The 17564-nt window shown below is 55.9% G+C and overlaps 1 protein-coding gene across 1 annotated transcript; it reads left to right on the top strand.

Moving 5' to 3' along the window:
• The first annotated feature begins 352 nt into the window (after positions 1 to 352).
• Positions 353 to 16716, top strand: Mfng (MFNG O-fucosylpeptide 3-beta-N-acetylglucosaminyltransferase). Its single transcript, XM_055603029.1, has 8 exons — positions 353 to 824; positions 6269 to 6317; positions 6644 to 6746; positions 8669 to 8822; positions 11834 to 11919; positions 13563 to 13728; positions 15248 to 15333; positions 16004 to 16716. The coding sequence occupies exons 1-8, from the start codon at positions 570 to 572 to the stop codon at positions 16068 to 16070; spliced, it is 966 nt and encodes a 321-aa protein (XP_055459004.1). The 5' UTR covers positions 353 to 569; the 3' UTR covers positions 16071 to 16716.
• The last annotated feature ends 848 nt before the right edge of the window (positions 16717 to 17564 follow it).

The following is a 17564-nucleotide window of genomic DNA, read 5'->3' as shown; positions in this document are numbered from 1 at the left end:
GGGAGAGGTATGGTGGGCAGGGTCCTGTGTTAGACCTGGGCCGGATGGGTGATGGGGAGGGCAAGCAGGAGGGGAAATGAGCCTGGTTAGTCAGGACTCTGAAATAATGGGTTCTGTAGGAGCCAGAGACAGGGCTGTGGGGCTCAGGAAGGCTGGAGGGGCTTCTTCCCACCTCAGGGAGGGTTTGGTGTGGCTGCAGCAGCTGGCAGGACCCCGTGCCCCTTCAGTGGGCGGCTCCCTGCAGCTGCCTCTGGGGCTTCCCAGGCCTGACCCCGCCCCTCGGGCTGAGGCAGGGGCGGGGCCGGGAGCTAAGAAGCTCAGCACGGAGGGAGGAAGGGAGGGCTGAGGAGCAGGTGGCGGGCTGGTGGCCTCTGCCGGCTGGCGGGACAGTGGTGGCTCAGCCTCTGGGTCCAGAGACCAGCTTCCTCCTTTCCGGTCGGTGCCTGCCCCCGATGCCTGCCAGACTTTTGCCTGTCCCAGGGCCCCCGCCTGACCAGCCTCCCACCCCAGACTGATTGGGGAGTCGGGGGCTGAACTGTCTGCGGGGGTTGGGGGGGACCCCGGTACCAATGCACTGCCGGGTCTTCCGGGGCCTGGCGGGAGCCCTCTTTACCCTCCTGTGTGTGGGGCTCCTGTCTCTACGCTACCATCCAAGCTTGTCGCTGCGGACGGCGCAGGGCACGCCCAGGCTGAACCAGCCGAACCCAGGGCCCCTGGAGCTGCAGCTGGGCGACATCTTCATCGCAGTCAAGACTACCCGGGCCTTCCACCGCTCCCGCCTGGACCTGCTGCTTGACACGTGGGTCTCCAGGACCAGGCAACAGGTGACAGGCTGGCCGCTTTGAGGCCGGAGAGAGTTCCCACCTGAGGGGGGCTCACAGGGGTCTTCCCGGTGGTCTGCCTACCAGGGAGACAGACCTTCTGGGGGCTCTCCATTCCTTCCTTCCTCCACGCCCCCAACAGGCCTGAGGAGTTGCCTCCCTCGGCTCGGCTCTGAGCGTGGATGAGGCTGTGTGGAGCTGGGGTGTGGTTGATGTGTATGATGGGGAGACCCTGCTGGAGGGAGGCTTCCTCTCTGGTCCTGCTCCCCGGTGCTGCCCAGGGTGTGAGGTGTGAGGGCAGTGCATAGCCTCCCGGTTTCCTGGGCTGGGCTGCGGCTGGGGAGCAGTGGGTGAGGCAGAGTGGGCAGGAGGTCAAGGTGAGGGGGAGATGTGTCAGTTTTTGGAATACGTGTGTGTGTGTGTGTGTGTGTGTGTGTGTGTGTGTGTGTACATTTCTCACACACGGAGCTAGGTATGCTAAACACGGTAATAAGAAAGTGTGGCTAATAAATGCGGTTCTTGAAGGAAGAGCCTCTCTCTCACATACTCAAGACCCCATCAATCAAAAACCCAGGGATGGGGGAGTGTGCCAGGGACCACCTCGTGGGTAGAGGTGATTTCCCACACTTCTGTGCACACATACTCTGTTCCCAATGGGGCTGCTGTCTCTGTGGGCGGAAGTGAATGAGCCCTTGCAGGGGAGGCCGAGAAGAGGAGGTGGTTCAGTGAGGGAAAGGTGGGGGTACCTGAGAGGATGCCCTCCTCCCCCGTTTCCTGGCACCATATCCGGCCCAGACACGAGGCCTTTCCCAAGAGCTCCCTGCACCCCAGCCCCTCCACTCCTGTGTAGTTGTAGTTTCTTGTGTTGGGGAGAATGCAGTTCCTCCTCGGAAGCCGGCAGGGCTGGACCTCCGCACAGACCTTCCTGTTTATGGAGCTGCATCTGTGTGTACCAGGGAGCAAAGCCTCACGTGGTCCCCGGCGCTTTCCTGTCTTGCTCACTGTTAGGGTGCCCTGGCCCTGAATGAGGAAACTAAGGCTGTAGAAGAGGAAGGGCACGGCGGGACTTGCTCCTGCTTCTCAACTGGGCCCCTTTCTTTTCAGCCGTGCCCCCAAAGCGGAGCTTTTAGCGTTACTGGGGTGCTCCTGGTCCTAGGCCAGCTGGTGCTGGTGCCTGGCAGGACAAGCTTGGCGAGAGAGGCTGGCAGCTAGCTAAACGTGTGTCTCAGGCTCTCCCGAGCAGGCACCCAGGCCGAGGGGGCACCTGCCAGCTTCCCTAAGGGGCTGTAGGCAAAGGACCCTTCACCCTGGCAGGCATCTGTGCAGCAGGTACTGACTTCCCATCCACAGATGGGGGTCAGACGGAGGTGGCAAAGGTGTTGGAACCCCAACCAGGGAAAAGGTTCTGCAAGAACGGCCAGGTGCAGAAGGAAGTGGGCTACGAGGAGGCTCCTTCCTTACTCCCAGGCTCATTTCTTCCTGTGGCCTTGGTTATGGGCCCTCAGTTTCCACATTCGCACAACACAAGCCGTGTCTGGGAAGCGCCCTGGCTGGTTAACTTCGGTACTGGGCACCCGGCTGGTTAAAGGTGATGGGGTGACAGGTGGCCTCAGCTTAGTGTGCTGGGACAGACCATGTATAGCCTTTGTCTGGAAGAGGGGGTGGGCGGGGAAGGCTGTTTTGTGTGTTTTAAGCTTGAAGGGGCCTTTCTCCCTCTCGTCCCCTCCTGGGCGGGGCCTGGGCAGGGGGAGACAGCCTCAGCCTTCTCTCCCCTTCACTGTAGCAGATGGTCCTGGGCCACTCCCTCCCCTGCCCCAGCAGGCTGGCTTTCTCTTTGTTTCCCAGCCCGTGGAGCTATAACTAACCATTGTCTGGGTCTCTTGCTTAAGTAAATCAAATGCAGGCTGCTGCTTGTTCTCCCAGGAGCTAAAACCACGGGGCTCCTGGGTCCGCTCCGACCCCAGACTCTGGCCCTTTCTCTAACTCTGCCCCACCTCCCCGCCCCACCTCAGCAGACATTTTCAGTCTTCTGCTCCCCCGTGGCCATTTGGTGGCAGAAATATGCCAGGCCATCAGGCAAGAAAGTCCTGACTTCTTGGCTGGCTCCCTCTGGAGCTGTGTGGCAAGTAGGCTTGGGTGAGGGCAGGATGGAGCAGGCGGCCAAGGAAGACAGTCAGGGGGCCCAGGAGAATGGCTGGGCCAGGAGTGGTGTTGGGGGCAGGGGCGGGAGCAGGGAAAGACAGAGGCCAGGATGACCACGGAGGATGAGACTGAGTGCACTCAGTGACCACATGAGGCGCAAGGGAAAGACAAGAGGCATGGTGACTCCAAGGCTCCGAGACCCAGCAAGCAGGAAGTGGGCACGGCTGTGTGGGACGGAGGGTGAGAGATTCATCCTTTTGATGCTGGTTGTGTAATCCAGGGCCTCGCACAGGCAAGTGAAGATGCTCTATCCATGAGCCCTGGCTCTTCCTTTTTTGGGAGAAGGAGGGGTGGATGTCTCCCTCGCCTACCCTAGTGTTAAGAGATTGAACTCAAGGCTTGAGCATGCTGGGTAAGTGCTATGCCACGGGCCCCGGTGCTGGCCCTTGCTCGAGTTTTTTAGAGCCTCAGTCTTAATGCTCCATCCTTCAGGGGAAAAATTTTGGTGACAGGGATTTGAGAGGCTGGGGCCTAGCAGGAGGCCCAGCAGCAGGTGTGGAGGAGGGCTCCGGGGTTCAGGTGGTAATGTCACATGCATGGGGAGGGGTAAAGAGGAAGATACCAGGCCAAGGCTACACGCTCTCCCCAGAATCTCCAGGCCTCTGGCACCTGCTGGATGTGACAGCAGAAGCAGACCCCGGGAAGAGGGCTCAGAAGGAAGACACTACCCAGTCTCCCTAGAGAGCCAGGTGCTGGGACACTGGGGACAGACAGGGGGAGCGCTGAGGTAAAGTCACATCCGGTGGCAAGGGTCAGATGTCTCTTCCTTGACCACACTTACCTTATTTTTTATTTTTTTAAAGGTGTTTTATTTATGTATGTGGGTATTTTTGCCTGCATGTCTAGCTGCGTACTATGTGCATGCAGTACCCATGAAGGCCAGCAGAGGGCGCTGGGTCCCCCATAGGATTGCAGTTACAGACAGCTGTGGGTCACCATGCCGGTGCTGGGATTCAAACATGCGTCCTCTGGATGAGCAGCCCGTACTCTTGCCCGTACATCTGCAAGATGACTTGCAGAGTCATCTCTCCAGTCCAGACCAGTCTTATCCTAAGGGAAGTGGGTACAGGTGCTACCTACCTGCTCTTGAGAGGATGGTAGGTCTGAGGACCAAGGCAGAGTCTCGTAACAATCTACTAGAGAAGTGGTTCTGAAGCAAGCTTGCGGTTGTGAGCCTTGGGAGAGAGGCCTGGTTCCCTCGTACCCCATGCCTCCCTGTGCCCCACTCCTGGCTTTACAGATGGGTAAACTGAGGCCCAGGACAGGGGCTGTTCTGGTCTGGGAGGGCTGGCTGGCTTGTGGAGTGAGGATGTTGTGGATGAGCAAGGAGGATGACTGTTGTTGGAGCCTGGTCTTGGAAGGACGATAGAGGGGTTCGCACAGGTGTGGGCCCAGGGGATGGAGATCCCAGAGGCCTTGAACGTGGGGGATGTCCTTTCCTCAGCCCTCACTTAGAAGTGGCTCGAAGTGTTCCAAATGCTGGCAGTGCAGCCCAAAGTCAGGGACACTACCAAAGGCCTTCATGGTGTTCTGTGGACATGTTCAAGACCCATGCCGTTGAGGCAGTGCCTTAGATAGGGTTTTATTGCTGTGAAGAGACATCGTGACCATGGCAACTCTTATCAAGAAAAACACTTGATTTGGGGCTGGCTCACAGTTTCAGAGGTTTCCGTTTATTGTCATCATGATGGGAAGCTTGGCAGAAGACAGGCAGACACGGGGCTGGAGGAGCTGGGAGTTCTACACTCTGATCCGAAGGCAGCGGCAGGAGACTGTGTGTCACCCTGGGCCTACCTTGAGCATAGGAGACCTCCAAGCCCCGCCCCCCAGTGACATCATACTTCCTCCAGCAAGGCCACACCTCCTAACAGTGCCACTCGCTGTGGGCCAAGTATTTAAACACATGAATCTGTGGGGACCATTCCTATTCAAACTACCACAGGCAGTTGGGGGAATTCTGCATGTACTGTACTAGCTCTGCGAGGGGGTGACATTGCCTTTCTGCTGTGACTCTCTCTTGCCCAAAGACAGATTCTGGAGGGCTTGAATTTGCCCGGTTTGGAGCTGGTATTTGGTTGATGAAGAGACTGATCTTCACCTACCATTTGGCTGTTCCCCAAATGGTATGATGTCTGAGGATTTGGCTCAGGGAAGTCCTACAGTTTGTGCATTCCTGTGGATTAGGGTTTGAGGAGCTTTGCTATCTATGCTGTGACAAACAAAAGAGCCAAAAGAAACTTGGGGAGGAAAGGGTTTATTTCAGCTTACAGGTTACAATTTTTCATAAAGGAAGTCAGAGCAGGGACTCAAGGCAGAAACCCAGAGGCAGGAGCTGAAGCAGAGGCCACAGCCGGGTACTACTTACTGACCTGATCCCCATGGCTTTCTCAGCCTACTTTCTTCTACAATCCAGGCCACCTGCCTAGGGGCGGCACCACCCACAGTGGGCTGGGCCCTCTCACGTCAGTTTTTATTTTTTATTTTTATTTTTTTGAGACAGTTTCTTTATGTATCCTTGGCTGTCCTGGACTTGCTTTGTAGACCAGGCTGGCTTCGAATGGACAGAGATCTGCCTGCCTCTGCCTCCCTGAGTAGTGCTGAGATTAAAGGCATGTGCTACTGTGCCTGGCTTTCACATTTTTTTAAAAAAATATTTATTTATTTATATGTATGAGTGCTCTGACTGCATATATGCCAGAAGAGGGCACCAGATCTCATTATAGATGGCTGTGAGCCACCATGTGGTTGCTGGGAATTGAACTCAGGACCTCTGGAAGAGCAGACAGTGTTCTTAACCACTGAGCCATCTCTCCAGCCCTCACATCAATTTTTAATAAATATATGCCTTACAGTCTTACCTACAGTCTTGCCATCCTGAAGGAGGCATTTTCTCACTTGCAGTTCCCCCTTCCCAGATGGCTCTAGCTTATGTCAAGTTGACAAAGAAAATAACCAGGACGGTGGCCAAGGGTGGCTGTGACATTGTATGTGGAAGAGGGCTGAGTCACCTAAGAGTAGGCCGGCCCTGGAGAGCAGCTATAACTGGGCTCCTGCAGCCTGGAGTTGTGTGTCCTTGAGAGCTTAGCTGTATGTGTGCATGAGGAGGATGTGTCTGAGGACAGAGGACAGAAGGCTGCCATGCCTATGTCTCCCTGTGTGGGGTTAATCTGGGGCCTGGCTTTGGTGGGCTGCAGATTGGGGGCCTCCCGCTGTCAACCTATCTTGATGCCTCCTTCTCCCCACAGACGTTCGTCTTCACTGACAGCCCAGATGAGAGCCTCCAGGAGAGACTAGGTAACTGCTGGCTGGGAGTGAAGGGGGGTCTTCCACTGTTGGCAGGAAAGGCAGGGTGGCTGTGATGGGGCCTTGGGGTCCCTAGGAATTAGTTCTCCTGCCTTTGGCACTGGGGACTACCTTATGCCAGGAACAGAGAATGTTTGTAAAGAGGCTGATGGACAAGGCCCTGAACACCTGGGCCTCCATTCCATCTGCTGCCTCAGTTTCCCTGGGAGCGAATGAGCTCTCTAGGCTCTCTGAGGTCTGGCTTCACCCTATATTCTCAGGGGTCCGTGTGATGAGGGAGGAGGCGGGCAGGCCCCCTGACTGATTCTCCTTTCCAGGCGCCCACCTTGTGGTCACCAACTGTTCTGCAGAGCACAGCCATCCTGCTCTGTCCTGCAAGATGGCTGCAGAGTTTGATGCTTTCTTGGCCAGTGGGCTCAGGTGAGTGTTGCTATGTTCCAGGGGCAGGAATGACTTTGGCCTCAGGCCATGTCTTTAAAGTTTCCCCTGACCCCACCAACACATACACACACACACACACACACACACACACACACACACACACACACATTCCCCTGAAACAGGGTCTGATTACGTAGCTCTAAGTGTCCTGGTATTACTATGTAGACCAGGATGGCTTCTAATTCACGGAGACCTGCTTGCTTCCGCCTCCCAAATGCTGGAACTAAAAAAATGAGCCACAATACCTGGCTAATTTTTAAAATCACATTTATTTATTTATGTGTGTCTTTACATGTGTGTGGGTATATGCGTGCCATGGCGTTGCGTGAAGGTCAGAGGACAACTTTTGGGAGTTAGTTCTGTCTTCTCATCGTATTTCTGGCAGGTGCCCTCTACCACCCGAGTCACCTTGCTGGCTTCAGCCCACCTTTGGAACTGAGTATTGTGTCAAGAAAGTAGAGTGTTGGGCCTGGGGAATATGGTACTATTCCTGTGAGAGCCCAGAGATCTGAGTTCAATACCCAACACCTACTCCAAAAGCACATGCATATGCTTCTAACCCCGGTGCTCGGGGTGGAAGACAGGCAGGTGCCTGGGGCTCACTGGCTCCTTATCATCTCCCAAGCCCCTGTCTCAGAAAGCAAGGCAGATGGTAACCAGAGGGACACCACCCAAGGTTGGCCTCCGGCCTCTGCATGCGTGCACACCTATCTGTGCCTGACCACACACCCCAGCACCCCTCTCCCCTACAAAATGGAGGGGCCTGGGGTTGGACTCACCCTTTCCCACCTAGCAGGCAGCTGGAGTCAAGTCCTGTCACTCACTGCCTCTGGAGTTTTTGAAGTCTTCTGTAGCTATCTCTTCCCTCAAGGTTACATAATGTGCTTGCCTGGCCCCAAACATGGGCTTCAAATCGTAGCTACCTGTAGGAAGCATGGCTTAGAGCAGAGATTCTCAACCTGTGGGTCTCGGCCCCCTTTAAAAACAAAACAAAACAAAACAAACCCTTTCCCAGGGGTTGCATATCAGATTTCCCGCTTATCAGGCATTTGCATTACCATTCATAACAGTAGCAACATTGCAGTTATGAGGCAGCAACGAAAGTCATTTTGTGGTTGGGGAGGGGGTCGCCACAACATGGGGAACTGCATGAAAGGCTCACAATATTAGGAAGGTTGAGAGCCACTGGTCTAGGGCAAGCATTGGAGAAAATAGGATTGTCCATCACGTGGGCCATTTTCCTCCAATGGAAGGAATGAATGACGCCCGGTCCCCTGGACACCAGTGAAAGTGGTCAACCAAGCAGGTGACCCTTTCTTTACTGCTCTATTAGGAGCCAGCCTCCACCTGAATGCCCTCGACATCCCGAGAATTGGGTAGGCCCTAATCCTGGGCTTTATGTTTCTCAGTGACTAGAGCTCATCCCTATGTGAAAAGGTCCCAGAGCTTTGCATCCTCCACCAATAGACCCCTTCCTCTGGGCCCTAGCCTGAGCTCTGTTTATCAGGCAGGAGAATTCATTCTTATTGTGAAGTTTTGTTACCTTGCTGGAATGTTTCTATGAAGCTGTGCCTAAAGCTTTGCTGTAATAATTTGCCACGCGGTAACCTTTCTCTAAACCTTCACTGTGCTTAAACGTGTAAGAAGACTGAATTATGAAGACAGTGTTTGGAAGCTTCTGACCCAGTGCCTAAAAAAATCGGTACTGACTCAAACTTTCATTCTTCAGGTAGGAAGTTTCATTCTTAACATAGAGCTAGGTTTCCCACTAGGTCCCGAGGCTTGAGGAGTCCGAAACAGCTGCTGCCTGACTCCTAGCTTTTAGCCGTTGACTGGAGGTGGTGGTGGGGCGCCTGGGAACACAGCATTCCCGCAAGCTCACCGTGGCCCCGTCCCCATAGGTGGTTCTGCCATGTGGATGATGACAACTACTTGAACCCCAGGGCGCTGCTACAGCTGCTGAAAACCTTCCCGAGGGACCGTGATGTCTACTTGGGCAAGCCCAGCCTGAACCGGCCCATTCACGCCTCTGAGCTGCTGTCAAAGAACCACACGGTAAGTGCCTTTCTCCTTTTCCGGTTGGCTGTTGATCTCCTGGGGGATGGGGGAGGGGGAGGAGGTGGAGGTGGGGGTGTGGGATGATGCCAGGGGCGAGACCACCGGAGGTGGGGCCTGGTTGCACAGTAAGGTCTCTGTTCATCGAGGGACCCTGGCCTAGCAAGGAGGCCCGCTGGGCTTTCCTGACTCCACGACCAAGCTCCCCGCTCTAGGTTTGATCCCCAGGGCTACAGCGCATGCTGGGGAAGCTGAGACAGCTGGTCACTGGTTCAAAGCCAGCCCGGGTGACGTAGTGGATTCCTAGGGCAGCCTGGGCTATAGAGCGAAAAATCCCACAGTATTGCCAGGCCGGGTAGTTTGCTCGGGGATGGAGATCAACCCCATCACGTGGCTGTCCCTGTGACTTCTTCACTCTCTGGCCACGGAAGTGTGGGCACCAGGAGCTAGGGGGACCGGAACCAGCTTCACTGCAGAACCAACAGACAGTCAGAGGATGGCCACGTTAGAAAACCAACCAAACCCAGGACAGCTGGGACCTGCCTCTACTAGACTTCAGATAAATAATGAGGTTTTGCCTGTATCCCCCAGATTGCACGGTTCTTCCTTGCCCCCAGTACTGCCTGGCTTCTGGGGCTTGGGTAGTAAGCCTGGGGCAGGGGGAAGGCAGGGAGGAGGCCCAATCCGGAGACCCTGATGCTGCTAAAGGTTTCCCCTCCCTCCCCAGGCCACCATCTGCTGCTCTGGGGAAAGTGGATCCTTAATTATCAGTAGCTCATCAGCCGCTGAGCCCTAATTAAATCCTCCTGGGCCCCAGGGTGTGTGTGCGCACGACTCTCCAGGTGAGCCGAGGGGTGTCTCTGGTCTCCACCTGACCTCCCACCCAGCTTGAGCCCCTCTGCCTCCAGGCCTGAGGCTCCCGGGCTGGAGCGTGCGGTCCGGGATTCGTACGCCAGCCCTGTCACTCCTGGCTTGGTGACCCTGATTGAAGTTGGGCGACCTCTTTGTGCCTCAGTGGGGCAGGTGGTAACGGCCATTGCTCACAGGGTACCTGGGAGCATAAGGGTCCGGTGGCGTCATCTGTCAGAGCCCCTGGTCTGGGGACTGGATGAATAGTATGGGCTTCGTTTCTTAGCCACCGCCTGCCTGGCCAGTTCGATGCCTGGCTGGGTACATCCACACCTTGAGCCCCACTGTGCTACTTTGCCTTCTCTTGCTGCCATAGATACCATGGCCAGAAGTGACTTGGGCCTCCCCGAGGGCTTGTTTGGATTATGCATCATCAAGGGAAATAAAGGCAGGAACCCCTGGAGGGGTGCTGCCTACCGGCGGGCTCCTCAGGGCTTACTCAGTTTGCTTTCTTATACAACCCAGGACCACCCAGAGTGGGCTAGGGGACCCCTCCAGATTAATCATCAATCGATAAAATGCCTCACACACCTGCTTACGAGCCAATCTGATGGAGGCGTTGTCTCAGTTAAGGGTCCCTCTTCCCAGGTGCCTCTGGTTTGTTGTGTCAGGCTGACAGACATGCCCACAACATGCCTGCTGTTCTCCTTGGCATGTATTGCCAGAGGGAACATCCTTCTCCCCTCTTGGAATTCCAGAGTGCTCATGCCAGTGCCGAGCCTGAAGTTCTCCAAATGGAACAGCAAAGGCAAAGGGTCTCTGGTCTGGCATTGGTTCCTGCTCTGCACTCTAAGGCAAATGACCCCAGTTTGTGCCTTGGTCAGTGTGCTTGGGGTATGGCCCTTAGCACAGGGCCGGGCACAGGGCTGGCTCAGGCTGAGGCTCTCTTAGCCTGTGGTAACTGTAATGACACAGGAGTGGAAGCCACACACTTCTTAATTTTAATAAAGCGCACAATTATTGAGCACTTCCTGAATGCTGGGACCTGGAGGGACAGTCATTCTGCCTGTCTCGGAGGCCCAAACTTTCTCCAAAGGACAGTTGTGGAAGGAGGTTAGAAAGGAGGGCTGATGACAGAATGAGGACATCTGTGCTCTCAGGTGTAATTCCAGATCCTGGAAGCGGCTCCCCCGAGGTCCCGCAGCCAGGCAGGGGACAGGAGGGAGACTTGGGCCTCCTCATTGCCTGCCCAGGGGTCTTTCCACGGCAGCAGCATGGGGGAAAGCTCAGCCCAATGCAGTATGCTTTTATGAAGCAGCAACTGTGGACTTGGGGGAAGGCACGGGGTCGGGGGCAGGTTACTGTTAGATCAGGAGATGAAGTGTGGAAGGGAAAAGTTCTCCAAAAGGCTTGGAGAACCCACAGGTGAATTCAGGATCCTCACAGGAGAGCCCGGAAGAGGTCTGGGCAGGGGGAGAATGGTGGAAGGGGTGCTACCCGCTCCTGGGATGGCAATGCCAAGGGGCTGCTTGCCCACAGGTGCTTCCAAGACTGTTCTGTCTTTATTCCAGGGGTGGCTTCATGCTCTTTCTCTGTAGAAAACCTTTCCCTGTCTCAGGAACTTAGAACACGAGACATGGTGTGGGTGGAATCAGGGAATAGCCCCCTCAGGCTAGGGACCCTGTGATAGAGGCCTCTCCCCTACAGTCTTCCTAGAGCATTCTGGGAAGGGCTCTGATTGGCCGGCCTAAGTCATGTGCCTATTTCTGGACAAGAGGCCCTGCCCTGGGCTTCATTCCACCAGACCACCTTTGCGACCTAAAGGAGCAGGTGCCAGGGTCCACCTCAGAGGAAGAGGGTAAAATGGCGCATGTCACCACGTCCACCTTTGGGATCCCTCTCCTATGGGGGCCTACAGGAGTGTCCCAGACCAAATGCCTCCTCTTCAAGGACACCAGACTAGGGCTGGGTTTAGGGCTCCCCTGTGGGTGACATTGGGCCCTGGCTCCCTATCTGTGAAATGGGCACCCTAAATCCAGGCTTCAGTCATCAGCAAGGTGTGCGGTACAGAGCTTCCGGGTCATGATGGCTGGGGATTAGGGGCGGTCTAGCTGGTGGCCCTGTAGTTCCCTGGGCTAACTCCACATCTCTGTCATCTCTAGAGGCTGGTGCGGTTCTGGTTTGCCACAGGGGGTGCTGGCTTCTGCATCAACCGCCAGCTGGCTTTGAAGATGGTGCCGTGGGCCAGGTAAGCAGAGGCCCCGGGGCGGGGGTGGGGCGGGAAGGCTGTGGTGTATGAGGGGCTGTGGTGAATGTGAGGGGCCTTTGAGGCAGAAGAGGCAAGAGGGTGCCCCGGGGGAAATTGTTTCTTATTCAGTTGTGTTAGGGCAGCCCGGGTCTGTGGGTTGGCTTTTATGGAGTGTGCTTCAGTACATCCTGCCTCAGTTTCCCCATCTGTAAGTAGAAATTAAAAAATCAGTGGCCAGAGCTGGGCGCGATGGCACACGCCTGTAATCCCAGCACTCACGGAGGCAGAGGCAGGCGGATCTCTGTGCGTTTGAGGCCAGCCTGGTCTACAGAGTGAATCCAGGACAGCCAAGGCTATACAGAGAAACCCTGTCTCAAAAAACCAACCCCCCCCCAAAAAAAAAAAAACAACCAAAAATGCCAAAACAACAACAAAAATTAGTGGCTAATGATACTGTAAGGGCTTCATGGGAAAATGTCTGGGTGGACACCTGCGGTGGGTCAGAGGTCCTTGGTAGCCCTTTTTTCACCTTCTGATAGTTGATGCCCTGGGCCCAAGCATAGGAAGCCTTGGAGATGGGGGAGAGGGGCTCTTGACTGGGGACAGGAGGGAAGGCTTCCTGGAAGAGGTGGCATTTTATCTGAGGCGCCCCTGTAGGCCCCTTTGGGAGAGGGATCTGGGAGAATGTGGGGGTGGATTCTGCCATTCTGGAAGTGGCACAGCTGGCGTCAGTGGTCATGAGCTTGCATGGGTCTTTGTCCATATCAGGGGGGAAGGCAGAGCCATTTCCAGAACCCTCGTGAGAGGCTGACGAGCCTTAGGTTATCCAGGCTGAAGGTCACACAGCCGCTCAGCCACTGTCTTTGTCTGCCCTTCCTTGACCGAGGAGGGAAGAGTTTCCCTGAAGGTTCAGGCTGTCAGAGGGCAAGCTGTCCCTAGGGCAAACCCAGAGCAGGTGTGCACCTGTGCCCAGAGGTCACCTCTGTGAGTAGGTTGCCCCACTGTGCTCTGCCCAGCCCTGTGGTACCCTTCCCCAGCTACCTGTGCAGCCGGGGGACACGCAGCCTGGGTTTCTGTGCCCATCCCACCCCTGGCCAGGCATCCTGGGAAAGGACACTGATGGCCCTGGACAGTGGGGAGATGATCCCTGGGACACTGGCTGATGCCATTAAAAGCGTGCTGCTGCCTCTGGGAAGTCCACCTTTTCTCCCCAGCACCCCCCCAACCCACATGCTTCCCTCTGACTTGGCCTCAGCCTCAGTACCCCTCAATCTGTGGCAGGGAGGAAATGCCTCTTTCTCATGTCTGGGTCCTCATCCCTAGGTACCAAGGGTACAAGGGGTTAGGGGTTGTCAAGCTCAGCAGTGACTCTGAGTAAAAGAATGAGAGGAAATTGGGGAACAGAAAGGATGTGTTTGTCAAGGGTCCCTGCCATTCCTCTACCCAGTCAGTCCAAGACCCGGGGGAGGCAGGGCTGTTGTCAGCCCATTCCTCAGGGGAGAAGGCTGAGAATCCCCAGGTTCCAGGCTTGTCCAGTGTCCCAGTGCAGTATGCTGGCCTGGTGCAGGGCCTGCTGGGAGGTGGGAGGGGGCGCCATTGGGCAGAACCTGGGTCAGTGGCCACCATCCATCTCTGTCCTTCAGTGGCTCCCACTTCGTGGACACCTCAGCTCGCATCCGGCTCCCTGACGACTGCACCGTGGGCTACATCATCGAGTGCAAGCTGGGGGTCCGCCTGCAGCCCAGTCCCCTTTTCCACTCACACTTGGAGACCCTGCAGCTGCTGGGGCCCGCCCAGCTTCTGGAGCAGGTGAGCCAGCTGCAGAGCAGAGGCCCAGGGGTGGGGAAGAGAGTCTCCCCAGAAGAAGGTTGGGGTCCTTGAAAACAACCTGGAAACTGAGCTTATGGAGGCCTGGCCTCCACAAACTGATGGGAAAACAGAGGCCCAGGGAGGCAGGCACCCCTTCCCAACAGTGGCTCAGGTCTCCTATCTCTTTAGTCTAGGGAGACTTCACAGGCATAGGTGCTGCCGCCAGCTCTCCGAGCCCCCGATCCCCCCATTTTTCTTTTTACTCTGAACCCCCCCCCCACCTTTCCCTCTACACTCCTGAGCAGCCCGCTAGAAGAGCCTAGCAGCCCTTCCAGCTCCTCCCTGGAGCCCCCTCCAAGTCCTGAGCTCTTTTGCCTTACAGAGTCAAAATTTGAGGTACACACGACAGAGGCTCATATGTAACTGACTACCAAAGAGAGACAGGGCTTGGCGTTCGGAAGGTCTGTCTCCTGTCCCATCTAAACTCTCTCCAGTGGCCTTGTCCTCCGGTGACTCAGTCCTTGGGATGACAGGCTCACACAGCCCTACATCTGTAGGCACCATGGAGAGAGAGTGTTGGCTGGGGGTCAGAGGGCCTAGCTTGGGACCGTGCCTAGAGTCATTTGATTGGCTAGGCAGGGAACTAGGGTGTGGGGCCCACCCATTAGAAAGCCGGGAAGGGGGGGGGCAAAACAGGGCATCTAACTGCCATTGCTCTTTGACACATGTGGCAGTGGGGGGGGGGCTTGTCCTCTTCACTTCAGTCGTCACATAGTGCCCGCATAGGCCTCCCTCAGTGTCTCCAGGCCCTCAGCTGCAGTCCCTTATGTGAAGGGCCTCAGAAGGGCAAAGCCCATACCCCTCCTCCACGCACGTTAAGTCAGCTCTGGGTTTATTTTCCGTTCCTAATAGGATAGAAAGCCTCAGTAAGATGTCATGCTGTGTTGTTTAGAGAATAAATGAGAAGGGGGGAAAAAAGTGCACAGCACAGTTGCAGCCGCTGAGATATTTTCAACCCATGGATGGCTGAATCCACGGATGTGGAAGCTGCAGATGCAGAGGGCTGACTCTAGGGCTGGGGTGTAGCTTAGTGGGTAGAATGCTTATGGAGTGTGCATGAGGCCTTGAGTTTGGTCCCTAGATCTTCAGAAACCAGGTCTGGTAGTGCAGTCCTCTGACCCCAGGACTTGGAAGTAGAGGCAAGAGGATCAGAGTTCAAACCCCTGTCTAAAAATGAAGAAATAAAAATCTCTGAAGGCTAGCTGCAAGTACCTTCCCCATTCTATAGACAGGAAAACCGAGGCCCAGAAAACTAAGCTAATTGTGGCACACATCTGGTGTAGCCAGAGTGGGGATTTTGAGCCCTGGTGGTCAACAAAACTTTGGGGAGGGCTGGGCTCTGTTGGTGGGTGGGGGGACTCAATGGCCAGGCCTCTCTAATGGCCCAGTGTCTTCTCTGCTGGTCCCCTGTGGCCCTCCCCAGTGCGACATCCCCCAATCCCCTCCCGTCTTCCCCCAGGTCACCCTCAGCTATGGTGTATTTGAGGGGAAACTGAACATCATCAAGCTACAGGGCCCCTTCTCCCATGAAGAGGACCCCTCCAGGTGGGTATGGGGCCAAGCCTTCAGGATGGGGGTGGAGACTTAGCGGAGACTCCTGAAGCCAGAGGAGCTTTGAGGGAGAGCCGTGCCACAGGTCACGGGGTCTGAGCACACAAACTGGGAGCAGAAAGAATAGGTGTGTGTGTGACGTTTTCTCTGTAACCTTAGAGAAGTGTCTTGTCCTCTCTGGGTTTTAGATTCTCCATCTGTAGCCCCGGGGCCCAGTGCTGTTCCAAAAACCCCTGGGCCAGGTATGGTAAGCACAGCCTTCTTTCAAGGAGATAGAGTTTGGCTCAGTGTAGGAAAGAAACACAAAGTTCCGAGAGGAAAGGCGCCACCTCTGAGTGGGGTGAGCTCTGAGGCATGCGAGCCGTTAGCCTTGATGATATCTGATGCTAGATTCTTTGTGAGCCTGAAGATTCTGGAACTCAGCCAGGGGGCTCTCGGTGTCCCCTCAGGCTTTCAAGGCCTCTCGAAGGAGAGGTTCTCAAATCGGGTCATTTTGCCAATGTCTGGAGATAGTTCTGATGGCTCCATCCTGGGGATGCCAGCCACTGTCCTGCCAGGTGCAGGATAGCCCCACGTGACACAGTTCCCCGGGGCTGAGCGTTCACAGTGCCCGTGGGGCAGCGAGGTTGGCGTTAACTGTCTCCCCTCGATGGTCTCTCTGCAGGTTTCGTTCCCTCCATTGCCTCCTGTACCCGGACACACCCTGGTGTCCGGTGCTGATGGCGCCGTGAGCTCTGGCCTGCCGCAGAGGTTGATGGATGCTTCTGTCTGACCATTCCCCGACCTCCTAAGCAGTCCGGAGGATGCCTGGTCCAGTGCCCGCTGGCAGGGCCTCTAGGTGACAGGAAAGGCCAGGAACTGGACAGTGGTTGGTGTTGAAAGTGTTTCAGGCTCAGGGATGTTTGAGTTGGTGTCGGGGGAGAGGACCAGGGCCCTCACCCTCCTGAGAGTGGCATATGCCTGACTGAGGTCTGGCCTCTGGCTCTGGCCTTAGTCTGTGACCTGCGGCTGTGGGACTGGTCTCGGCTGCCCCTGGCCCTCCTCACCTGGCCAACGGACCTAGACTTTGGAAACTCAGCAGGCACGAGATGGGTGATGGTGGATCCCTGCCCGTTGTGACCAACCTTTGGTTCGCTGTCCCAGCCTTCTTTGCTGTGAGGGGCTACCAGAGGGCCCGGCAGGAACTGAACAAGGCCAATAGGAGGCTTCTGGAGTAAGTTTCACAGCCCAAGATCCTGTCTTTCGACTGTGAATGCACGTGTGACGGCTGGATCTGGGGAGCTGCTTTGTCACCACGAAAGAAAGGCCAAGACAATCATCTACAGCTGTTCTCTCTCGCACCTGATCTCTAAGAAATTAAACCTTTATTTAAGTCTATCTGCCCTGCTATGGACAGCCAGTGTTCCTGGCTGGGAACAAGGTCTCTGATCTGTGGCGATGGCCATGTTTGGTGCTGGGATGGGATGTGCTGCTCAGAGCCTGGTTCGGGGAGGGGGAGGGCGAGGTGAATGAGGTCTATGAGGGGTGTGTGTGTGTTTGTGCATGTGTGTGCCGTGTATTCGTGTGTGTGGCAGTGTAAGAGTATGCACGTAAGCTGTGTGGGGGGGGTGTATTTGTGGCCGCGATGCGTACCTGTGTGGTTATGTGAGTTGCAGCGCTGAGGACCCTGCCTCCTTTCCCTGCCCTCCCGGCGTGGACTGGACCCCGTGGTATCTGGAAAGTCAGCCTGATGACTCGGAGCTAGGGATTTGGCTTGGGTGTCAGTTAAAGGTGACAGGATTGATTGAGTAGCCAAGACAGAGGCCAAGTGAATACAATGGCCTTGAACATCTCTGGCTCTAGGGAGGGTGGATGGGTAAATAAACAGGACCAGAGTGGTAGGAGCCTCCAGGGAAGGGAGCACAGGGGAGGATAAAGGGGAGGGACTGGAGTTCTCTTGCCCTACAAAGATCCCAGTGATGCGGGGAGTCGGGGCCAGGCCTGGGCTCTGAGAGAGGGGAGGAGGGAGAGGCCTGTGGCTGGACCCAGGCTGCCAGGGCTCACAACTCCTTTGAACACATCCTTTGCCCTTGAAGGACCAGAATGCTCCCAGTCCGTCTGTGCCTGGTGTGTTAGGGACCATCAGATGCCTGGGGCTCGCTCTCTGAGAGGGTTTGCTGTGTGCCTGGTGAGCCGGGTCAGCATCCAGCTGCATGAGACCCACCCCCCAGAGCTGCCATCCTGGC

The sequence above is a fragment of the Psammomys obesus genome, unplaced genomic scaffold (assembly GCF_907164565.1).
Source record: "Psammomys obesus unplaced genomic scaffold, mPsaObe1.curated_primary_1811, whole genome shotgun sequence".
Taxonomy (NCBI): domain Eukaryota; kingdom Metazoa; phylum Chordata; class Mammalia; order Rodentia; family Muridae; genus Psammomys; species Psammomys obesus.
Note: the sequence above shows the minus strand (reverse complement) of the source record. Positions and strands in the feature narration are given on the sequence as shown.

Coding starts and splice junctions, on each gene's coding strand:
- Mfng (XM_055603029.1), top strand. CDS start 570: ATGCACTGCCGGGTCTTCCGGGGCCTGGCGGGAGCCCTCTTTACCCTC. Junction 825..6,268: donor TCTCCAGGACCAGGCAACAG/GTGACAGGCTGG, acceptor TTCTCCCCACAG/ACGTTCGTCTTCACTGACAG. Junction 6,318..6,643: donor GAGCCTCCAGGAGAGACTAG/GTAACTGCTGGC, acceptor TCTCCTTTCCAG/GCGCCCACCTTGTGGTCACC.